Source organism: Pan troglodytes, chromosome 10, assembly GCF_028858775.2.
Source record: "Pan troglodytes isolate AG18354 chromosome 10, NHGRI_mPanTro3-v2.0_pri, whole genome shotgun sequence".
Taxonomy (NCBI): Eukaryota; Metazoa; Chordata; class Mammalia; order Primates; family Hominidae; genus Pan; species Pan troglodytes.
The window spans coordinates 110,735,216-110,760,023 of record NC_072408.2 but is presented as its reverse complement, the minus strand read 5'-3'; the positions used below and the strand labels follow the sequence as shown (position 1 = coordinate 110,760,023).

The 24,808-nt window shown below is 41.6% G+C and overlaps 1 protein-coding gene across 3 annotated transcripts; it reads right to left on the bottom strand.

The window, feature by feature from the left end:
* Window positions 1-601: 601 nt before the first annotated feature.
* Window positions 602-23,657, bottom strand: HSP90B1 (heat shock protein 90 beta family member 1). 3 transcript variants are annotated; one of them, XM_063784793.1, is made up of 19 exons: window positions 23,419-23,657; window positions 18,594-19,245; window positions 17,535-17,637; window positions 16,742-16,883; window positions 16,218-16,334; window positions 14,874-15,205; window positions 11,376-11,487; window positions 10,721-10,840; window positions 8,907-9,023; window positions 6,983-7,120; window positions 6,823-6,900; window positions 6,632-6,697; window positions 5,735-6,004; window positions 5,210-5,455; window positions 4,650-4,786; window positions 1,830-1,908; window positions 1,585-1,740; window positions 1,097-1,216; window positions 602-894 (listed from the first exon to the last, which is right to left on the bottom strand). In XM_063784793.1, exons 2-19 carry the CDS (start codon window positions 18,640-18,642, stop codon window positions 865-867), a joined length of 2,412 nt encoding a protein of 803 aa, XP_063640863.1. In that variant the 5' UTR covers window positions 18,643-19,245; window positions 23,419-23,657; the 3' UTR covers window positions 602-864. The 3 variants fall into 3 exon arrangements, with proteins under 3 accessions (XP_063640863.1, XP_016778093.1, NP_001233416.1); XM_016922604.4 differs by lacking the exon at window positions 23,419-23,657 and having other exon boundaries at window positions 17,410-17,637; window positions 18,594-18,808; NM_001246487.1 differs by lacking the exon at window positions 23,419-23,657 and having other exon boundaries at window positions 18,594-18,750.
* Window positions 23,658-24,808: the final 1,151 nt, after the last annotated feature.

Sequence of the window (24,808 nt, the reverse complement as noted above, 5' to 3'; positions counted from 1 at the left end):
AAGCTCCACCCTATGAAAGGGGGAGTATCTACATATATTTGGAAATCTTTAAGGAAATTCTCTCTTCTCCCTGTGGAAGACTTTTTAAACTCTTTGGTTTTTCAACAGTCCCAAGCTCCCGAGTTCAAATAATCCTCCTGCCTCAGCTTCCTCAGGAGCTGGGACCACAGGTGTGTGTCACCATGACTGGCTCAACCTTTGATTTTTTAAAAAAATCTTTTCTTGGGAGGCGGAGGTGGGTGGATCACGAGGTCAGGAGTTCAAAGACCAGCCTGGCCAAGATGGTGAAACCCTGTCTCTACTAAAAATACAAAAAATTAGCCGGGTGTGGTGGTGGGCACCTGTAATCCCAGCTACTCAGGAGGCTGAGGCAGAGAATTGCTTGAACCCGGAAGGTGGAGGTTGCAGTGAGCAGAGATTGCGCCACTGCACTCCAGCCTGGGCAAAAGTGAGACTCGGTCTCAAAAAAAAAAAAAAAAAAAAAAAAAAATGTCATAAGCCTGAGTCACTTTTCTAAGAAAAAGAACTGAAGACACATGATTAAAAAAAAAATTTCAGCCAAGTATTAGGTAGTTCTCTGCAAGACAGTCAAGACACTGAGTATTTGGGATCTTTTTTATTTTTAAACACATGACAAGATTTTACATCAAGAATAGTCAGTTAAATAGTACAAATTTACATTCATGAGGAATGTTAAAAAAAATTCAACTAAAAAACCCACTTTTTCCTGTGACCCATAATCCCACATTTTACAGTGCAGGGGAGAAGGGGATTGGGGGGCATCCAAAACAAGTCTCTCCCAAAAGAAATGATGTAAATTTCACATTCCCTCTCCACACAGGATCCAAATGGTGAGAGTATAATTTACAATTCATCTTTTTCAACTGTAGATTCCTGTAAATAAATAAAAAAAACCCAGAAGGTATTAAAAGTTAGCAGAAAAAAAACCTAGCTCACAGGTTTGTGCATGAAATAAACAATTTAAATGCTCAGTCTGACTTCTATAAGTTACACAGTCTTAACTTTGCCAGAATTAAAACTCTGTCCTAACTTTGCCAGAACTGAAAATGCAAGTCACATTCTTGATTTGCCATACCTTTGCTGTTTCTTCTTCTTCATCTGTTCCCACATCCATTTCTTCATCTTCGTCTTGCTCTGTGTCTTCTGTTGTGTCTTCTGCTGTCTCTTCAGGTTCTTCTTCGGGCTCTTCTTCCACCTAAACACAACATTTATGGGCCCATTAATGCCTTGGATTTATTTCCACTTTGCTCATTTATATGTATAAAATCATAATTAATGTCACTTCTGTTTATTCAGAACCACAGACTAAATCCTCTAACTAGAATGAACAGCCAAGCTAACAAAAGGAGGCAGGCAAAAAGGAAAGAGGACGTAAAAGGAGGACTTAGTTTCTAGTGCAGTGCCTGACACTACAGGGATTCAAACATTCAATAAAATTCTTTCAAAAGGTAGAAATTAGGCAAATGTCTCAAAGCTACATCCCTCAATCATGAGAGGCCTATTCTGAAAGAACAGAAACAAAGAAAGCCAGCCAGCCTTTGCGGGAAGGTTGGGGGGACAAACCTTTGCATCAGGGTCAATGTTCAAACTGAGGCGAAGCATTCTTTCTATTCTATCTCCATATGCTTTAGTGTCTGGTAAAAGATACCCTGACCGAAGCGTTGCTGTTTCAAACAAAACCACAGCAAGATCCAAAACTGTTTTATCATCTTCATCTTCCTGAAATGCAAGAAGATGCACTAGATTAATATTAAAAGATACAAAGTACTCAAATTAAAAGACAAACAAGAGGACTGCTGTAATACTACCTTAATTCGTCGAAGCATGTCTCTGATCAGCGGGTGTCTGGGATTAATTTCAAATGTTTTCTTCTGACTCGCATAGTAACTGTTAAGAGATAAAAATGAACATTAACAAAACATCCAATTTTAGGGTTCATACGTTTCCCTTATTCTTTCATAATTACAGAGAACAACTCTTGGGGGAAAAAAAAATCAAAATGTACTATTGACACTTGAACACCACAGGTTTGAACTTATATGCTATTTTTTTCCCAATAAATACAGTCCGCCCTCCGTATGTGCAGGTTCAGCAACCAAACTCAGATAGAAAATACTGTATTCTTGGGATGTGGAATCCACACACACACAGCTCCCACTCTTCATATACATGGGTTCCACAGGGCAGACTGGGGGACTAGAATATTTGTGGATTTTGGCAGGGGTCCTAGAACCAATTTCCCTCATACACCTAAGGACAACTGTACTTTTCTAGTCTACTTTATCTGCGAAGTCAATCAACCTCGGATTGAAAATATTAGAAAGGGCAAAACAAGAAAAAAATAAAAAACCCAATATAGTATAATAGCTATTTACATAGCACTTACATTGCATTAGGTATTAAAAGTAATCTATAGATTATTTAAAGTACATGGGAAGATGTGCATAGGTTATATGTAAATACGGCACGACTTTACCTAAGGGACTTGACTGTGTGGATTTTGGTATCCATGGGATGTTCTGGAACCAAGACCCCATGGACAAAAAGGGATGACTGCACTGTTTCCTTATTTAGTTTTTATAGAGACAGGGTATCACTATATTGCACAGGCTAGTCTTGAACTCTTGGCCTCAAGTGATCCTCTCACCTCAGCCTCCCAAAGTGTTGGGATTACACACGTGAGCCATGTGCCCAGCCTGTATTGCTCCCTTTTAACGGGGAGGTGGGGTGGGAAGCAAGTGGACACGGTTAGATGAAAAATGAAATGAAGGGAACTATTTTATTTACTGATGAGTCCCAAGTACCTGGAGCACTGCTGAACAGACGAACTGATTTAATGTCCTGTTTGTTCCCTCTTAGTTTATTCTTACTACCGTAATTGTAGCTCTGCCTCCCCAAGTTCAGAAAAATCTATGTAGCCTCTGGATTGTGCTCCAATAATACCTTCTCCACGATGCCTTCGCCAATGATTCCAAGAAAAATTAACTTCTTTTATCTGAGCTCAGTTCCAAATGCATTTTGAATATACCTTCAAAATCCTTAGCTTTTTACTGTTGGTTGTGATTATTCTCTCTTCTCTAGTTTAAAGCTCTGAGGACAGGGAGGAACCACATCCTTCCCTATCCTGGTGTACCCATTATCTATGTAGGGCTTGGATTATGACTTGCTTTTTTCCCTCTTTTTTAAATAAAAAAAGAGACGGAGTCTGTCTATGTTACCCAGGCTAGAGCTAGAGTGCAGTGCCATTACAGCACACTACAGCCTCGAACTCCTGGAATCAACTGATACTCTTGCATCAGCCTCCTGAGTGACAACAGGAGTGAGTCACCATGCCTGGCTTTGATTTGTCATTTTCACTAGTCTAAATGTTAGAAAAGACAGGAGTTATGTCTACCTGTGACCATCAGTGCATGGACATAGTAAGTCTTCATGTTTGTTGGATGCAAGGTAACTTCCTATTAATCATTTCCTGAAATTAATAGGTGGACATGTTTTAAATGGCCCTTGTACTATTGCAATGGGATATCAGATAAACAGAACACTATTCTCTGCATGAAATTTATAGTTAAAAGACATTTATGGAATTTTAGAATTGTGACAACAATGGAGACTACATTTGTGAGAAAAGGCTTTAAGAAGAAGAATCCTGGCCAGGCGCAGTGGCCCACGCCTGTAATCCCAGCACTTTGGGAGGCCGCAGAGGGCGGATCACGAGGTCAGGAGTTCGAGACCAGCCTGGCCAACATGGTGAAACACCGTCTCTACTAAAAATACAAAAATTAGCGGGTGTGCTGACAGGTGCCTGTAATCCCAGCTACTCAGGAGGCTAAGACAGGAGAATTACTTGAACCCAGGAGGCGGAGGTTGCAGTGAGCAGAGATTGCGCCACTGTACTCCAGCCTGGGTGACAGAGCAAGACTCTGTCTCGGGGGGAAAAAAAAAGAATCCTTAAGCTAGGCCTTGGGAGAAAAGGATGATGACTAGATAGCATATCAGAAACATACTCCAGGTGAAAGAAGAGAGAATAAAAGTAGGGGAGAAGTCATTTTCAAGGTCATTGCTGTGACATTAAAACATAAACTTGAAATATTATATTTCTTGAAAATAAAGAGTACCAAAGACTCACTATACCTCCAGGTATAGGCCCTTGAGTTCAAATACTGTTAATTCACAGGTCCTGTACCGTCTACTTTATGAGACATTCTATCTGGATACCCATAATTTAATGCTTGGGGGTGTGGGGGACGTGATTTGAAATGGACTTAACTCACTTGAGGAATGTTGTCATTAACCTCATGTGCAGCTATTACATTTAAAAATGTAAAATAAATTCAGATATTAGGCTAAGCATATAATCCAATGCAAAAGTAAAGACTATGCATAACACATTAAGAAAATTCCCATTTACATATCAAATACAATAAAATCATAAAATCATGAGTCAAAGACCTTTTCTTTCTCAATCAAATGTAGGAGAAATCCCTTCGTAAACTTGTTGTCTACCTTATAGTAGACAGTGGTAGACATTTAAGGCAATTTTACTCTTTGTATTGAAGCTGGTATTATCTCCAAAACGAAGATTGGGTAAGGGGCAACGCCCTGGCAGGGACTTTCCCGAGGATGCTTACTTTGTAGAGATGTCCTTGCCCGTTTGGTACGCTTGTGCTTTCATGATTCTCTCCATGTTGCCAGACCATCCGTACTGGCTGGCCACCAAAGCACACGGAGATTCTGTCAGGCGCTGAGACACCACAGCCTTTTCAATCTTAGGGAAAGAAATCAAGTCATATAAATTAATATCAACAGGTAAGGTCATTCAGCAATTGTCTTTCAACTGTCTAAGACTTTATCACTTAAGATCATAAACACAGAAGCAGGTCATAAAAATAGCTTTTCTTAAGGTTTAGGAGAATTTGCAGGGGCACTTACTTGATAATCTGAATTTTCTAGTCAGAAGTTTAAATACCACCTTTTAAAAACATAAAATTTAATTTGTAACAACTTAAGTTATTAACAAAGCAGTATTGTCGAAAGTTTTAAGCTTTCTCCCAATAATTTAATTACATTAATTAAATTTTTACCATTCTAATGGTTACAAAGTAACCAGCTGCAGCTTAATTTGTTGACAAAATAACTTTCTCTTAAATGCAGATACTAATATTTCCACAATTTGTAATTTCCACAATACCTTGTCCTTAAGGGCTTTATCTTTCATCCAATTCAGCAGAGGCTCAAATTCTTTCTCAACTGCTTCACGACTCTCCTTAGTTTTCTCACTTTCATCAAACTTCACTCCTTCCTTGGCAACATTCTGGAACCTCTTCCCATCAAATTCGGGAAGGGCCTGAATACAGTATTCATCCACAGGTTCTGTGAGGTAAATAACTTCATAGCCCTTTTTCAGAAGTCGCTCAACAAATGGAGAAGATTCAGCCTACAAAATTAAGAGAAGTCACAAAGTTTTCCAAGTCTGGCCCTGGTGTATTTGTTTATCCTAGCAGCTGCTATGTTTATACATTATTAAAAACCCCATTTTACAGGTGAAGAATTAAGAGGTTCAGAGAATATAAATGACCTTCCTGTCAGTGACTGACCAGGCCTTATAACTACTCCAGTTACACAATTAAGTTTTCCTTTTCTCCCCCTCAAGAGTTGGCTATAAATCCCTAGCTACCTTCCAGAATGGCTGACAACACTTATGAGTTCATCTCACCTCTTTTCTGCTGGACCCAGCCATGAAGTAGATTTTGTCTTGTTTTTCCTTCATTCTTTCCACATACTGGTCTAGGCTAGTAATGTCAGTTGGATGATGAGAAGACTGGAACCTAAGAAGTTTAGCAAGACGTGTTCGATTCGAGTGGTCTTCAATCACACCAAGCTTGATGTTGGTACCAAATTCTTTCCAAAAAGTATCATTGTATTTATCATCAGCAATCTTCTTGATCATGTCCAGTGTTTTACGAACAAGCTTCTTCCTAATCACCTAAACACAATGAAAGAATAACTGATTAGAGAAGTTAATCTCCAACTTTTGGGAATGTAAGGTACCCAGGCAGGAGTGTGAAAGACACAAAGACGATATCGTTATTGCCATTTATTGAGGGGCAGGAAATGGTGAAGCACTCCAATTCATTCAGATTGGGCTGAAATTCAGCTGTCCGTGCAAATAGCCACAAGATTGCCTTAATGTTTATATTCTAACCTTAGGACTCAGTGATACTCTCTCTCTAGCATCTAAATGAAGTGAACAAATATGCTACTTTCAAATACTTTTAAATTCAAAAACTAAAGAGTCTTCTAATTATGGAAGTATTGGAGGGGAAAGGTTTAATGAAAGGCTTGATAAAAAGGTGGCTATGTGTCTAGATGACAAAATGTTAATCCTGGACCTGTACAATTCTTTAATTTTTTTCTAGATGTTTGAAACTTCATTATTAAATGTTGGGAGAAAAAGAATCAGATTCTTAGGATCTGATTACTCCAGAAAGAAAGGAAATTCATCTGAAGAATCATGGACCAGACCCAAAATCTGGTTACTCCACAAATGGAGCCTGTCCTCTGAACCCCAATCAAACAGCAAAGTGGAGAGTTTCTTCCCAGAGACACTTACCTTAAGCAGTTTATGTTGCTGAAGAGTCTCGCGGGAAACATTCAAGGGGAGATCATCTGAGTCCACCTTCAGATGGCAAAAGAAAGTTCAGTGAGCAATAAAACCACTGGAAGAAAGCAAAGCCAAACAAACACTCTACACTACCAGATCCCCACAACAATCACCCCTTCTCCCAAACTTCAGATACTTACCACACCCTTGACAAAATTGAGGTATTTAGGCATCATATCATGGAAGTCGTCTGTGATGAATACACGGCGCACATAGAGCTAAAGAGACCAAAAAAAAGTCACTTTCTGGAAATTAAACTTTTCAAATTTTAAACGCAGCATGTACTACTTAAAAACTCACCTTAATGTAATCGCTCTTTTTAGATCCATATTCGTCAAACAGACCACGTGGAGCAGATGTGGGTACAAATAAAATTGATTTGAAGGTAACTTCCCCTTCAGCAGTAAAGTGAATATAAGCCATGGGGTCATCACTTTCCTGTGGAAAGTTGGTATCTTAGTCATTCAAACGACACAGGAGAAAAGCAGTGCAAGAACTAAGCAATGTACTATGTGGTACACATTCAGTTTAGCAATTAACTAACAAAAAAATTTCCTTTACTGGCGGGAGGTGGGGAAGAGAAAGAAAAGGGTAGGGGGAAGAGAAAGAAAAGGGTGGAGTGAAGAAATGACTAGAATTGCAATTCTAATTCACTAGACATGGTTGTTTTGATGATGATTGTCAATAACATTATTTCCTAAACTCGCAGAAGGATGGATGAGTTTATATTTCTTACGTATGAGAGAAGTGAATAGGAAAACCACCACCCTGCCTAAATGACAAAATTACATACAACACTTCAGTGTGCCCTTGAACTACAGTAAGTACTCAAGAACATGTTTCTTCCATGGAACTTAGCTCTAAGAGTGGCTACAAAGATGTATGTAAATACCTGTAAAACAAAGTCGGAAATTCTCTTGATCTGCATTATTTATTACTGTACCACACATATGGCTGTTAAGCACTGAAATGTAGCTAGTTCAAATTCAGATGTGCTATTAAAGTGTAAAATACATTTTGAAGGCACAGTACAAATTTTAAAAAGGATATAAAATGTCTCATTATTAGTTTTTATATTGATTATGTTGAAATAATACCATTTGGGGTATGCTGGGTTAAGTAAATTATACTATTAACATTTCATGGTTCCTTTTTTTGTATGGCTTCTAAAAAATTTCAAATCGTGTGGCTCACATTAATTATATTTCTAATACAGCTGCTTTATATGAAGTAAGTTTATAGACACTAGGCCTTTAGAGTTTATGGAAATAAAAGTGAAGGCAGAACCAACAGTGTTTTAAGAGTTGAAATTTAAAGGATATGGAATAGAGAAAAGAACAAATACAGACACAGAATATTAAGTTTTATTTAGCTATGGTTAAGTCCACTAGAGCATTCTACTGCTTGTACTAAATGCTGCTGGGGAAACATTAACTTGAAACAAACTTTATCAATGCTAGTTTTGCATCCTTAAGAGTTACAAGAAGGGATCAGTAAAAGAAGAAAAAAAAAAAAACAGGCAAGGAAACATAAATTTAGTAATTATTCCCAGGCATAGGATCTCACAATAAGTGTTTGATGTCGTAAGCAAGCTCTTTAAAGATTATATTAAAAGCCACTTAACATGATTTCATGTTTTACGGGTTTTGTGGTGGAAATCACACATCTACCTATGTAGGTGGTTCTTAATCTTTTTTTGTCACACAAAACCCTTGGCAAGCTGGTGAAGCCTACAGATGCCTTCTCAAAATAATTTTTTTTTTAAAAATCACATATTACAAAATACACAGGAATAAAAAGGAAACCAATTGTGTTTAAACAGCCATAAAACTGTTTCAAACATTCTTGATTTTGTAGTTTCACTATTAACTAAGAGCTAGGACTAATTTTAATAACTGCTGCAATTTTGAAGTAGTGATGAGTATAATAATTCAACTTAAGTAAAAATGGTGTGTTCTAGAAACCAATTACTCTCAAAGACCATCTCTACTGAGATGTCAATCTCAAAGGTTCATAAATGTGATTTTAATTATGACTAGGTCAATAAACCAGAAGTAGACATATTATAGTTGGCCTAAAGGTCTTTTTTTGAATTTTCTCACTGGGAAAAAATGGGAATGGACCATCTCATATTCATGGTCACATACCATATACAATTAAACTAAGAGGGTGATATTTTGTCTATTCATTAATAACCAGAAACTAGGGAATTATAAATATTTACCTTTGAAAATGATTTGTAGAAAGCTTTGTATTCATCTTCTTCTACCTCTTTTGATGGTCTCTGCCATATTGGTTTGATATCATTCATAAGTTCCCAGTCCCAGACAGTTTTTTCAACCTGAAGTTATTATAGTGTTTGATTAGTCTCTCTCAGCACTCACCAAGGTTATCCTAGCAGTAACCATGGCTTCAGTAGATTTCAAAAGACTATGTAAAGACCCAGAGGACTGGTGTGGTGGCTCACGCCTGTAATCCTAGCACTCTGGGAGGTTAGGGTAGGAGAACTGTTTGAGCCTAGGAGTTCAAGACCAGTCCAGGCAACATAGCAAGACCTCCAACTATACAAAAAACTTTTAAAAATTAGCCAGTCATGGTGGCGTGTGTCTGTTGGTGGCGTGTGTCTGTGGTCCTAGCTACTTGGGAGGCTGAGGTGAAAGGACTGCTTAAGCCTAGGAGTTCAAGGATGAAGGGAGCTATGATTGTGCTACCACACTCCAGCCCGGGTGGCAGAGACTCTGTCTCCAAATTAAAGAAAAAAAAAAAAAGGGCACCAAAGGATACCTGTTATCTAGTAAGGTTTCTGCCAACTGTATCAAAAGCAAAGTATTTTTCTCAATATTTAATTCAAAAAGACAATTGTTAACTGATGAAAAGCCACTTAAGTTTTTCTTCATTGTTATTATTTTTTTTTTTTTTCTGAGACGGAGTCTCGCTCTGTCGCCCAGGCTGGAGTGCAGTGGCGCGATCTCGGCTCACTGCAAGCTCCGCCTCCCGGGTTCACGCCATTCTCCTGCCTCAGCCTCCCGAGTAGCTGGGACTACAGGCGCCCACTACCACGCCCGGCTAATTTTTTGTATTTTTAGTAGAGACGGGGTTTCACCGTGTTAGCCAGGATGGTCTCGATCTCCTGTCCTCGTGATCCGCCCGCCTCGGCCTCCCAAAGTGCTGGGATTACAGGCGTGAGCCACAGCGCCCGGCCTTCATTGTTATTTTTTAACTAGCAAAAATGTTTCTTGAAAATATTTGTTTTGAGGTTAGAAGGAAATACATATTATATATTCCCATTTCATGACTTAAAGAAATCCAACATTTTACAAAAATATTTCTCAACCACCATGATCAATACTTCTTAGTCTGCTACTTAAGCAAGCCAGACAACCATTTTTATAGTTAATCTCTGCATGATAAAAAGACAAAAGAGGACTCAGAAGGCTTTTTAAGATTTTAAAATTCCAAACATATAAGCCACCAGTCAGTCCTAGGCAATATATAAAAGTTAGAAAACTCTTCATAAAAATGACCTGGGTTTGATACTTAAAACTTTCTACAGGACAAAGTATTCAACATACAAACAAAGGCCTTATTTTTTTTTTTTTTTTTTTTTGAGACGGAGTCTCGCTCTGTCGCCCAGGCTGGAGTGCAGTGGCGCGATCTCGGCTCACTGCAAGCTCCGCCTCCCGGGTTCACGCCATTCTCCTGCCTCAGCCTCCCGAGTAGCTGGGACTACAGGCGCCCGCCACCACGCCCGGCTAATTTTTTTTTTGTATTTTTAGTAGAGACGGGGTTTCACCGTGTTAGCCAGGATGGTCTCGATCTCCTGACCTCGTGATCCGCCCGCCTCGGCCTCCCAAAGTGCTGGGATTACAGGCGTGAGCCACCGCGCCCGGCCCAAAGGCCTTATTTTAAAAGCTGGCTCCATGGACTTAGCACCTGAACTGAAGCTGACTTCAAATCAGCCAGTGCATACTTAGGTTTTCCTGGTTTTGCCTATACATGTTAAACAATATCTTATGCAGGGAGATAAACCAGACTTACTTTTTTAGTCTTTGGTTTCTTTTCTTCTTCTTCTTCCTCTACTGCAGCTTCATCATCAGATTCTTCTTTCTCTTCTTTGGCTGCTTCTTCTTCCTCCATGGGCTCCTCAACAGTTTCAGTCTGTTGAAATAAGAGAATTATGGTTAAACTCATTTGTTTAACAATTCTGATTTTGTCTACAGAATATGACATAACATTACAGGTCAAAAAATAGGTTTTTGTAAGAAAACCCTGAGAGTATCCTTAACTAATAGACCACATTTTGCCTTCATTCTTTTTTTTTTTTTTTTTGAGACAGAGTCTTGCTTTGTCGCCTAGGCTGGAGTGCAGTGGGGCGATCTCGGCTCACTGCAACCTCCGTCTCCCGGGTTCAAGCAATTCTCCTGCTTCAGCCTCCCGAGTAGCTGGGATTACAGGCGTGTGCTACCACACACCCAGCTAATATTTTTGTATTTTTAGTAGAGACGGGGTTTCGCCATGTTGGCCAGGCTGGTCTCAAACTCCTGACCTCAGGTGATCCACCTGTCTCGGCCTCCCAAAGTGCGGGGATTACAAGCATGAGCCACCGTGCCGGCCTGCCTTCATTCTTTTAGTGTTGAATATTTAAATACGTGCCAAGGTAATACATATAAGTTTTTAATCAATATAGATTTACCTTGCTGCTCCATACATAAATAGGAAAGTTTATGAACTGTGAATATTTTTTGACGAGATTTTTAATTGTATCCAATTCAAGGTAATCAGATGCTTCTTCTTTTAAGACAAGGCTGCAAGAAAAATTCGATGTTTAGAGACACCTAACATTTAGAAGATCTGATTATACATTCATTTAAATACCATGGTAATAGCCAGCAGTTCAGTATAATCCAAGATGTCCTAATTATTCATGTTAACTCTCCATCACCAACAAGGGTTTGTGAGCTAAAATGTAACACATGTAGATACGGTAAAGAGAAGAATCTCTACATTACCTCAAGTGGAGAATAACCTTAGTTTTAAGTAGAAAATTAAAATATTCCCAACCTTCTGAATAGATTGTTTTCATTTTTCAAGGTGAGAAAGCACTGAAATATTCTGGAGAGAAATGGAATCATGCACTCTCATAGCTCTTACTGTTATTCCAGAAACCTAATGATTATTGTAGATAACTATTCCTAATTAATGAAAACATTTTCCTTAAAAAAGCTAGAAAATTAATCTGGTTTATATTTATATCTGCACTATCCAAAATGGCAGCCACTGGGCACATGTGACTTATTTAAATAAAATGTACAGTTCAGTTCCAGTTATGCTGCCACATTCCAAGTACTCAACAGTCACATGTGGCTGGTGATCGCCAAAATGGAAAAGTGCAGATATAGAACATTTCCACTATTATATAAAATTCTACCGGGCAGTGCGGGGATTACAGGTGTGAGCCACTGTGCCCGGCCTAGAACCTACTCTTAAGCACAGTAGGTAGTCCATATCTTGATACTTGTGTTCCCAATTAAGTATGGGAAATGGTCTATCTATGGTTCCCTCCCTGTCTCAAAAGGCTCATTAGTTTAGTGGTACCTGGCCAATAAGTAGCCATGATATGACAAAGCCTAGTGAGTGACTAGGCCCCTGGTCTCAGAGCACATGTTCTAGTGATTTGGGGATTAAGAGTTCAGTTTTGGATGCAAGTAGAAGCTGCTGGTTAGATATCTTAGGTAGAAGCATTTAAAAGGCAATTAAACACATGAACACAGAGCCCAGCAGTGAGACCTAGACAAGGGGCTGGCAAGCTATAGCTGTACAGCTGGCACCCATTGGAAATTTTATTGGGACACTTTTTTTTGGACCTCTGTCACCCAGGCGTGATGATGGCTCACTGCAGCCTTGACCTGCCAGGCTCAAGCAATCCTCCTACCTCAGCCTCCTGAGTAGCTGGGACTACAGGCATGCACCACTGTGCCAAGCTAATTTTTTATTTTTTATTTTTGTGGAGATGGGATCCCATTATGTTGTCCAGGCTGACCTCAAACTCCTGGGTTCAAGTGATCCTCCCACCTCAGCCATCCCGAGGTGTTGGGATTATAGGGATGAGCCACCACACTTGGCTGGGACACATCCTTATGTATTGTCTATGCCTGCTTTCAAGCTAAACAGAGTTGGGACATGTGACAGACCATATAGCTCACAAGCTAAAAATATTTACTAGCTGGCTCTTTCTTTTTTGTTGTTTTCTTTTATCTTTTTTTCTACTAGCTGGCTCTTTTAAGAAAAAGTTTGCTAACTCCTGATCTAGGCTAAGAATATAAATTTGAGAACTAGAGATGGAACCTGAGGCCGTGGCAGTGGATAAGACTACATAAAGATCACATGGACAATGAGAAAAGGGCTGAAACTTAACTTGGAGAAAATGTATGTTAACATTTAAGAAGTGGGCAAAGGAAATTTTTAAAAAGATATGCATGGTCATGGAAACTAGGTCCTGGATAGGTGTTAGCAGCCATCGTTCCCTGCATGGAACTGTCCTGTTTAACCTCACTTATTCATACAAATGGCTGCCAATTAAGTGTTAAGCTTTGGGAATGGAGCTTCCAACAAAATGTTTGCCTTCGTGGAGCTTATATCCAGATAATTTCACCTGCTTCTTAGCAACCTGACATTAACATCTCTTGGAACATCACTTTCTATCTTTCCTTCGGAATGATTTCCCTATCCTCCTCCAACATCTAGCCCAGTGCTTAAAAAGAGAGGGCACTGGGGCATAACTCTTAGTGATGCCTCCAAATGAGACCTGGAGATATCAATGTTAGTGACAAAGGCAGGGAAAGGTAAATTGGGAACACAAGTTAAAAAAGTACTAAAATGCAGTCATCTAATTAGTCTTCATTAAAAGAACATCTGCTGCAGTAAAAACAGGAAATGTTACTTTCTAGGACGAAGAAAGTTGGTCACAATGATAAGTATGTGCTTCTTTCCCTTAATGTTAAGAAAATTTAAAACTGAATTAAGGGAAAAAAATTGAAGCTGTGGGCACATTCTGTCACTCACTTAGCAGGAGTTGGCAAGCCAACTGACCTCTGAAATAGAATTTCCTCATCTCCAAGATGGTAAAATTTTAAAAAGGCAAAAAGCTGCCCTGTCTACGTCACAGTGCTATAAGCAACGAGAGCTACTGTAGGGCACTGGCTCTGTCTCACCCATACAAACAACAGTTACTGGCTTAAGAGGGATCTTAATTCAAATTTAAAAACTTGTAACTATCCTTAAATGATGTATTTTATTCCACAGTTTTCACAACTTCCATGAACTTTCTTTAAGCCCTTTATCTCTACAAGCCAGCCCCAGCCCTGGTTGCTACCACTCATCTTGAATATTTTCAAGAGGAATATTTCCCCCAAAGAGTCTCCCCTTGTCCACTCCTCACATCCTCCACACCACCTTGAGAATCTTAAAAAGTTCATCACATTCTGGCTGGGCACGGTAGCTCATGCTTGTAATCCCAGCACTCTGGGAGGCTGAGGTGGGTGGATCACGTGAGGTCGGGAGTTCGAGACCAGCCTGGCCAACATGGAGACACCCCATCTCTACTAAAAATACAAAATTAGCTGGGCGTGGTGGCGCATGCCTGTAATCCCAGCTACTTGGGAGGCTGAGGCAGGAGAATCGCTTGAACCCAGGAAGCGGAGGTTGTGGTGAGCCGAGATTGTGCCATTGCACTCCAGCCTGGGCAACAAGAGTGAGACTCTGTCTCAAAATAAATAAATAAATAAAAGTTCATCACATTCTATCCGTAACTGCCACCGAAAAGAACTCTGTTCATCTAGTGAGCATGCTGTGCCTCCATGCCTTTATTCAGGATGCTTCACAGACAAACTACTCTTCTAACCTGGGAAACTGACCAAGCCCTCCTCTGTGGGTACCCAAGAAGCCTTCTCCCTTGGGGAAGCTGCTGCTATTTCCTACTTTATACCCTCCATGTACAACAGCAATCACAAACCTTTGTGCCTGGCCCTTTGCAGGTCCTCAAACATTTCTTCAAGTGACAACAGTTCTGTTTCCTCATTTTACAGGCAGGAAAATTAAGGCCCAGAATAAGTCATTTGCTCAGAGAATAGAACTGGAGAGTCAAGATCCTCACCATGACTATTAATTCTTATAAGGAATCGGTCATACTCACGTAATTGTCGTTCCCCGTCCTAGAGTGTTTCCTCTTGGGTCAGCAATTACAGAAAATTCATTGGAGTCAGACTCCCAGATGTGCTGGGTATCGTTGTTGTGTTTTGAAGTGACAATAACCTTATCTGCTACAAGGAAGGCGGAATAGAAACCGACACCAAACTGGCCAATCAATTCAGAAGTTGACTGGCCGTCTTCCTGTGCTTCAGTCATTTTGTTTAAAAACTCGCTTGTCCCAGATTTGGCTATGGTACCAAGGTTTTTAACCAACTCTTCTCTGGTCATTCCTACACCAGTGTCTGTGACATGCAGCAGGTTCTTCTCCTTATCACACTAAATGCAAGACAAGAACCAGATAGTTGTATTTAATATTTACATTATGCCAAACAAATATTGAGGAACTAACAGCTTTGGGTCCCATCAATTCCAATACGGAAAACTAAACTGAGATATTTTCCTCCACATAGTTTTTTATGGCCTTTTCTGAAAGTGTACATCTTAAAGTAATTTATGTATTTCAGAAAGTATTAATATCAAATGGGCAGACTGGCCTAAATGTCAAAGGTTAGAGGCTGACCTAAATAAAACAAGTTACCTTTGAAGAAAAACAATTCAAGAAAAATAAAATTTTATGTCTTGCCTATTTCTTTACTAGAATACAAAACAACTTGAATGATTCCTCTATTTGGAATCTGTGATGGATCATTAATATTCTTCACTCAATATTCCTGGCTGTCTGCCTTCCAGAAACTTAGGAGTACTCTACTTTCCATTTAAGAATGGCTAAGGCCATGTGACTAGTTTTGTCCAATGAGTTATAAATGGCCAATGAGTTGTAAAGGAGAGCTCTGTTTTCAGGCTGAGCCTTTAATTATAATAGTATGAGACCCTCTAAGCTTGCTCTGCACCATGGCAACCGGCTACACACTCCAGATGGCTGCCCACGCCTCTGTCCCAGCCTGAGGATGAGGCAGAGCAAAGACCACAGGCAGCCTGTGATCAATGATTTAAGCCAGGGGCTGGCAAACTTTTTCTGTAAAGGGCCACACAGTAAATATTTTAGGCTTTGGGAGACTTATGTTCTCTGTTAAAACAACTTGACTCTGCTGTTGAAGCACAGAAGCAGTCACAGATAATAAACAAATGGGCATGGCTGCATTCCAATAAAACTACTTATAAAAACAAGTCAAGTTAGATTTGGCCATAGTTTGATGACTTTCAAGCCACTGAGACTTGGGGTTTTTTTGCCACTGCAAAATAATCTAGCCTATCTTGACTGATAGGGATCCTCTACCTTTAAGGATTCCTTTTCCTTTAAAAGAAAGAAAAACTGCCTTACACTTACCTTAATTTTGACTGTTAGTTCCTCATTTCCAGAAAGAGCATTTTCATCAGTCAGTGATATTAGCCTTATCTTATCTAAAGCATCAGAAGCATTTGAAATCAGTTCTCTCAGGAAAATCTAAATGGAAGCCAGAGGGAATACACTTAGACTATCCTCAAGATGCATTAAGATATTCGATTTTATGCCAAACCCATTTATTTCTTCTCTGTACCTTATAAAAGCACTCTTATTCACCTAACAGTGATCTTCAGGTATGCAATGCAAGAAGTTTAGTTTATGTGACTGCCCTTAGACTCACAACTATTATCAGGCCATGAACCTATTTAGAGGTAAAGGAAAAGGAAAATGTCTGACACTCCCTTTCTTCCCAGATATCTGGTAGCAATTCTTGGACATATTAGGTATTTAAAGGTTGTTACCTACTTACTTGGATACTACATTACTTTTGCAGTAAATTAAGCAAATTTAAGTAAACAAGTATGCCACCATACAGAGATAAAATATTCTAACCACATGTTGCTTACCTCTTTATTTTTATACAATGAATTGATGATAAGTTTCATCATTCTGTTAACTTCGGCTTGGAAGGCAAACTTTTCCGACTTCTCTCTAAGTTCTCTTATTTGTGATGCATTTAATCCATCCAACTGAATAGCTTCTTCCTCTCTAAGGAAATCAGTTAGATAAGCAAATATTGCATGGCATAGTTCCCTTCAAAACTAGAGGAATTATGATGAAAGCACAGGGGCCTCTGAATATTGTCTTGGGGGTTAAAATGGAAACCTTTATAAAATATTACTGATATACCGTCTTATGTTAGCACAGCAGTAGGCTACCTTTAACATTGCACTGGAAATACTCGGTTCTTAAAATTGCCAGAAAAAAAAAAAATCCCAACTTTCCTCTACTAAAAAGCAAAGTCATACTCATTTATGCTCCACAGTGAGGACTTCAAAACTGTCAATAAGTCCCAAGAGGCCAAATTTTAAAATATTGTTCAACTGACAGAAATCCCATTTTTAAACTTACTCGGTGTACACAGTTAATGAATACAAATCCAACTGAAAGTCTCTTCTATAAAGTCTTACAAAGTTTATGGTGCTAGTATTCTGCAATATAGTTTTCAAAGGAATTCACTCAATTTTCATCACTCCTAGGGACAAGTTAGGAGGTATGTATGCACACAACTCACCGGGTATTTAAATACAGGGTGTTAGACTTTATCTGGACCTTTGGAGAAGAGATACATAAGAAGTGACCGTAACTCACAAGGTTCACACGGCTTATCTGTATACGTAAGTTCAAATGAACACAAACCTCTGTACTACTTCATCATCCGTCCTTGATCCTTCTCTACTTTTACCCAGATCCTCTTCTACTGTACCATCCACATCAACTTCATCGTCAGCTCTGACCGACCCTGAAGATTTAACACGGGCAAACTCTTCAACATCACACTTCTCCAAGGAGGATGATCAAATAGGGAAGGGTAGGAGTTGCAAAATTCAGTTGGTAACTAAGGGAGGTGGGGATGAAAGAGTGCATTCCCTGGTTTAAATACCAAAGGTAAAGCCAAGACAGAACATCTATTTAAGTTCAGATGCTGAGGTCTCCAGTAGATCCTGAAATACGGAGGCAGTCACCACTTCTAAACAGTGTGTCTCCGATCATTTATAAAAAACGTTAAGCAGACTGATACCAGGCCTCTTCTACACCCACACGTGTTGCGCGCAGGCCGAGCCAAGGCCTCCCAACTGATCAAGCCAAAACTTCGGCCTTCGTTAGCACAGGTCAGAATGCAAATAGGATTTATGCAACCTCTGGCGAGGGGAACTGAAATTGAGCCCAGAGGCATGAGAAGGGGGAGAAATGTTAAGAACCGAACTCCAGCAAAACCGAATCAAACACGCTGACACTGCCATTCCGCTGGCCCCAGGCCTCACGCTCCCGAGGCCAGCATCTAAGAAGGGACACGGGCTTGCGAGGAGTCGGAGTCTGGGGAATTAGGGGACGGGAAAGCTGGGATGGCCGAAGGTTGCGGTGGCCGAAAAAGTCCTCCGGGCGGGGAGGGGGGAGGGACTCGCACAGCTCCCGGGGGAGCCAGAGCCTCAGAGAGGCCCCACCCCGAGGTCGCTGAGACCTCCGGGCGAGATACTATTAGATCTGTAGGGGAGTTAGATGATGTTGCTCTCTTTTTTTATTTCCAGAGGAAGAAGAGAATAAACGTAATTCCCTTGCCCTCTTTCGAGGAATGGTGACGTCCCTTGGCCCACCGCAGGCCCCGGGATCCCCCCTCCCACGTTCAACGCCCCCAGGACCTTCGAGAAGCTGCCGCGTGTGTGGAGGGGGTACGTCTGCTCCTCCAGAATCACTCACCGAAGGTCAGCAGGACGCAGCAGAGGCCCAGCACCCACAGGGCCCTCATGGCGTGCGGCCGGTGAGTCTCAAGTCCCCTTCGATCGCAGAAGCCACCTCCACCCCCCACCCCTGGGTTCGGATCCTCACACCTCCAGCCGCGCGGTCCGCCCACTACACCCCAAGCAGGTCGGGCCGCTTTTCACCCCCACTTCTCGCGGGCGGGGGACGGGAAACATGAACCCACCAATCACGCCGCACCACGCACCCACGGCACCCAATGAGGATTCGTGAGGGGGGCGGAAGTCCACCAATCGGAGCTGTCCAGGTGCGGTGACCGATGCCCGAAGCGTGGCTCCTTCCGATTGGTCAGGGTTTGCAGCTTTTCTCCAATCAAATGGCTCCGCGGGCCCCTCACACGTGGGACCGCCCCTTTGCCTGGGCGGCCTTGGCCTCTAAGGGAAAACGTCCAATGAATGTAAGCAGAGAACACATCCATCCTTTTAGAGAGGTCGCGGCGGAACTACTTCCGGATCCTAGAGAGCGTTTATTCCGTGACCGGGGAAACGGTAGCCATGGCAACGTGTTCTTCACCCTTTCCCATCTATGCCTGGGGTTTCGTTGGAAGTGATTCCAGCACGACTTTCGCGGCCAGCTTTCTCGTGTGGCGGCGCTTCTCGGAAAGAAGAAACACACGAGAGAGGTTGCAAATCCCCTAGAACCCTTTCAGATTGGGGGGGGGGGGTGGCGGTGGTGAGAAACTACAGCTCCCGGCATGCAACGTCCTAGGGGTTCACTGCATTGAATGCTGGGGGTCGTAGTCTTTGGTCTCTGAGGACCAGCTGCGTAGTTTTGGCCCTTTCTTTCACGTTCCCCCAGCGTGTCTTTGCCAGAGCCCTGCCCTGCGTCTTAGATGTTACATCTCGTTCTGATTACAGTAGAGATATGTGCCTATTCCAGGAGTCTCCATTGTACACAGCTTTTAGAAGCGGGCCTAGAAAGCCTTCATGCCTCGGGCAAGGCCGCCCTGTTCTGGGGGGTCGGTCTGAGTCTGGGGGCTCCGCCTCCGGCTCGAGAGCACGCGTTTCCGAATCCGCCTACGAGTGCGTCACTTGGGCAGCCGGAGCCTTCACCTCCTCTGTGCCTTTCCGCGGCCGGAATCCCCAGGCCTTCCTTATCTGGTTTACAGAAGAACGTGGTTGGGACCTTCCCGACCACCTTAGGGAAATCGGGAGCAGCGCTGAGGCCTTCGACTCCCCAATAAAGTACAAAGGCGGCGGTGACCTGACGGTCGTAGAACCCTTTCTGTGAATCAGGTGGAGAGCGTGGTGGTAAAAGCGGGTCTAGCACAGAAAAGGAAAGCCCTTAGTTTAGCGAGTGCAGGAGGATGCACCTGCAGATATTTGAAAGCAAAACCTGTGGTGCTGCACATGAGAACGGGATTGCAGCTTTGTAACTTCATAGAAATACCCTGTCCGTGTTCAGAAGGACATATAAAACACCAGGTGTCTTTCCTGTGAGGGAAGTCCCTCATGCTAAACTTGTGCCTTTGGAAATATTTTCTACGTCCCTTTAACCTACTCTATACGTTACCCCCACGCATACCCGCGCCCGTCTCTGACATAGACACCCCACTTCCTTATTGCTTCCTCCAACAAAATTGAACTTTGAATATCTTTTCAGATAATCGTCCGAATTCCTGAAGACAAGTTTTTTAGTGACAGTCTGTCACAGTCTTTTACAACTTCCCGTATTTAGTGTGCGGATCTTGGCTCTGTGGTTGGCGCTCACGTGTTGTGGTGGTGCCTTATTTACATCTGCCCAATTTACCTACATTTGTTATTAGTAAGCAAAGAGTAGCTTACAAAGAATGCTTTATGTATGCTTCTGTGCTTTCATCTTTTTTTAAAAGAGCATACTAGAGCGTGAATTACATTCAGAGATTTCAGTTGCATTTTTGTATATTTTAACTCCTTTATTTTTTGTTTTGAGAGAAAACTGAGTTTCTTCACTTTTTTTTTCTGCATTTCACAGCTCAACTTCTTGACCTTTTCCTCCAATTCTGAATAAGTAAGCAACCAGTTCTGAAACTGCAAATGCCACCTTAACTAGTGAGTGGTGGGGAGTTGGTGCTGCACCTGGAGGGAACTGAGACAGAGACATATCCTTCAAAATAGAGCCACTGCTTGTGGGTAGACGTTTCTGCAGATGATGGTGGGAATTCATGAGGCAGGCAGAGCACAAGATGGTAGGCTGGCAGAAGATGGCGGGTCGTTGTCTGATCAACTCTGTCCCTTAAAGATTGGCTCTCTGGGCTGGGCGCAGTGGCTCATGCCTGTAATCCCAGCACTTTGGGAGGCTGAGGTGGGCTGATCACCTGAGGTCAGGGGTTCAATACCAGCCTGGCCAACATGGCGAAACCCCGTCTCTACTAAAAACACAAAAATTAGCTGGGCGTGGTGGCGCATGCCTGTAATCCCAGCTACTCTGGAGGCTGAGGCTGGAGAATCGCTTGAACCCAGGAGGCAGCGGTTGCAGTGAGCCCAGATCACGCCACTGCACTCCAGCCTGGGCAACAAGAGCAAAAATTCCATCTCAAAAAAAAAAAAAAGATTGGCTCTCCGGCTGAGTACCTTGTAAAGAGAATAGGCCGCTTAGTTAATTCCCAGCTTTGTTGTTTCTCGCTGTGGTCTCTTCACCTCTTCTGACTTTTGACCTAGTTCCCATCTTGGCCTAGCTCCTCCAGAACTAACACTCCAGATAGTTATTAAGTTTCCTGCCTTTGTATCGGATTCCCTTGTCCTAATTTTAGCTTTTCTCTATGTATTGCTGGAAACAGCTACTGTTGTTGTTGTTGTTGTTGTTAAGCTTCTCCTTGAGCAAAGCTAACCCCACTAGATAGCACCCCACTTTGTAGTTAAACTCGGAAGGAAAAACCAATAGGTAAAGGAATGCAGTTAAGGGCACTGGATAGCTCTCTAGTAGGCAGGTGTAGTCCAGCAGTGGGGAGTCAGGGGGAAGGCAGACTGGGGAGACCAAGGCAAGAAAGCAATTGGCATCAGGGAACATTAAGGAATAGAGCCAAGCTCCAAGGTGAATTGGTTGGTTGGTTGATTGGTTTATTCATTAATTAACTCATCATTTCAGCAAATGTTGAGGGCCTAGTATGTGCCAGGAATTATGCTAGGTGCTAGAAATACGGGTGAGTAATATAGATATGGTTTCTGTTTATATAGAACTTGTGCAAATATGTTTTTTTTTTAATTTTTAAATTTAAATTTTAAAAATATATTTTTTTGAGCCAGGGTCTTGCTCTGTTACCCAGGCTGGAATGCAGTGGCAGGATCATGGCTTACTGTAGGCCCAACCTTCTGGGCTCAAGCAGTCCTCCCATCTCAGCCTCTTGAGTAGCTGGACCGCAGGCATGTGCCACCAACATCTGGCTAACTTAAAACTTTTTTTTGTAGGCCTGGCACGGTGGCTCATGCCTGTAATCCCAGCACTTTGGGAGGCCGAGGTGGGCTGATCACTTGAGGTCAGGAGTTCGAGACCAGCTTGGCCAACATGGTGAAACACCGTCTCTACTTAAAAAATACAAAAGTTAGCCAGGTGTGGTGGTAAGCACCTGTAATTCCAGCTGCACAGGAGGCTGAGGCAGGAGAATCACTTGAACTCTGGAGGTGGAGGTTGCAGTGAACTGAGATCACACCACTGCACTCCAGCCTGGGTGACAGCGAGACTCGGTCTCAGAAAAAAAAAAAAAAGAAAAAAAAAAGGGATACTTTGAGCTTATTATGAACAAAGTTGAGGTTTTTTTCTTTTGTAAAGATGGGGTCTCCCTATGTTGTCCAGGCTGGTCTCAAACTCCTGGGCTCAAGCCTGCCTCGGCCTCCCAAAGTGCTGGGATGACAGGCGTGAGCCCCTGTGCCCAGCCTTGTGCAAATATTAACAATGGAGTTACAGCATAAGTGCAAGTATCTTATTTAAACTGAAGTAAAGATATAAAAGAATGTCTGCAAAGGAGTACCAGGGAACTTTTTGGGGTGACAGAAATGCTCTTGATCTTGATATCAGTAGTTGTTAAAACTCATCAAACTGTACACTTTAAAAGGTTAAATTTTGTTATGTATACCTCAATTAAAGAAAACTAACAGCAACTATCATTCTAAACAACAAAACACTAAAAGCCATTTCACTAAAAATCAGGAACCAGACACAGATGCTTGCTGTGGTTAGTAATGTCCCACACAGTTTAGGGGGATTTAACAACACAAGAAATCAAGTAATTGGCATAAATTTGAGAAAAGGTGGAGTCCTTTATTTTGAAATTCCTTCTTACTGATGACAATTGCATGTCCCAGAAATCCAGGAGACCCTAGGGTTTTTTGTTTTAAGTATAGAATGATTAATTCCAGCTCTAGTAGCATATACTTAAGTTGCTGCGGTTAAAAAGCTTATAGTTGGATCTTGGAAGTGGGTGGGTGATCTGCCTCGAGTTGAGCCACTGCCCAGCCCCTTAAAAAAAAGTATAGAATAATATGAGAATCTGGTAAATTATTGGCTATCAGATAAATATATAAAAATCACTAGTTTTGCTCTAATCTTTCAAAAAACACATTGAAGTGAAAATTTTAAAAAGCGTCACTCAGAGACAAAAACCATAAAATACTTAGAAATAAACTTAAGAAAGACATAGTTGCAACATGAAGAAAACTATAAAATATTGAGGAATATAAAACAAATGAAGAACTTGGGTCAGGTCCCATAACCCTTATATTATCTATTGTTGTATAACAAACTACCCCTAAATTTAGCAGCTTAAAATAGTAAACATTTATTCTCTCACACAGTATCTGTAGGTCAGGAATCCAGAAGCACCTAACTGGGTAGTTCTGGCTCGGGTCTCTCATGAGCTTGCAGTCAAGATGTTGGCTGAGGCTGAAATCATCTGGAGGCTCAAGAGGAGCTGGAGGATCTGCTTCCACGATGGCTCCTTCACATGGCTGTTGGCTGGGGCCTCAGTTCATCATCACATGGACCTCTCCATAGGGCTGCTTAAGTGTGCTCACAGCATGGCAGCTGGCCTCCCCTGGAGTGAGTGATCCAAGACAGAGAACAAAGCAGGAGGCACAATGACTCATAACCAACCTCAGAAATCACACACCATCATTTCGGAAACAACCCTACTCAATGAGATTATATGAGGCTGTAAATACCAGCAGCCAGAGAGCACTGGGGCCTGTTTGGAGGCTACTTATTATACCTTAGTTGCAAGGCAAGCTGGGAAAGGATTTACATGGCATTTTCAGCTTCTCTCATGGGAGGCTCAGAATCATAAGGTGGGGGTTTTCCTCATGTAAGAATGAGATTCAGATGCTGCACAGTGAAAAAGAATGATGTGTCCTCTACATATTTGAATATACAAACAGATCAGTGCAACCAGTTGGGCATGGTGGCTCAACACCTGTAATCCCAGCATTTTGGGAGGCTGAGGTGGGTGGATCACTTGAGGTTGGGAGTTCAAGACCAGTCTGGTCAATGTGGTGAAACCCCATCTCTACTAAAAATACAAGAATTAGCCAGGCGTGGTGGTGTGCACCTGTAATTCCAGCTACTGGGGAGGCTGAGGCGGGAGAATCTCTTGAATCTGGGAGGTGGAGGTTGCGGTGAGTGGAGATTGTGCCACTGTACTCCAGCCTGGGCAACAGAGCAAGACTCCGCTTCAAAAAAACGACAAAAAAAAAAAAAAAAAGAAAAAAGAAAAAAAATCAGTGCAACCAAATAAAGAATCCAAAAATAGATTGTTTCAATTTAAGATAAGGCAAAAGTGATATTTCAATTCAGAGGGGAAAGGATAGTTAATATCATAAATGATACTAGCCTTGACTGGTTATCCATCTCAAGCAAAATAAAGTTAAACTCCTATCTTGCACCATATAAAAAATAAATTCTTGCTTATAAGAAATTAAGAGAGCCTGTGAGTATACAAGGCAGGGATGGGAGAGACTTTTTAAACCAAGAATGAGTATCCAGACAATTTAACAGCCTAGGGTGTTTCCCATGCCTCTTCCTCCTGGACAGGCTCTGAGCTCCGATTTTTGTCTGTCTAGCACTAGCAAGCACCATGAAGCCTCTGAACTTTGCTGAGCTTCTCAGCATTGTGCCTTCTAAGAATATTGGTTCTGAGTGGCATAAGAATCAGCAAACACTTTAAGGGGGAAAGGCAACAGGAAATG

Excerpts from the sequence above, each read along its gene's own strand:
- HSP90B1 (XM_063784793.1), bottom strand. The coding sequence starts at position 18,642 with ATGAGGGCCCTGTGGGTGCTGGGCCTCTGCTGCGTCCTGCTGACCTTC. Across the intron at positions 6,005-6,631 it reads AGCAACATAAACTGCTTAAG|GTGATTAGGAAGAAGCTTGT; the intron begins GTAAGTGTCTCT and ends CATTGTGTTTAG. Across the intron at positions 895-1,096 it reads AAGAAGAAGAAACAGCAAAG|GAATCTACAGTTGAAAAAGA; the intron begins GTATGGCAAATC and ends ATTTATTTACAG.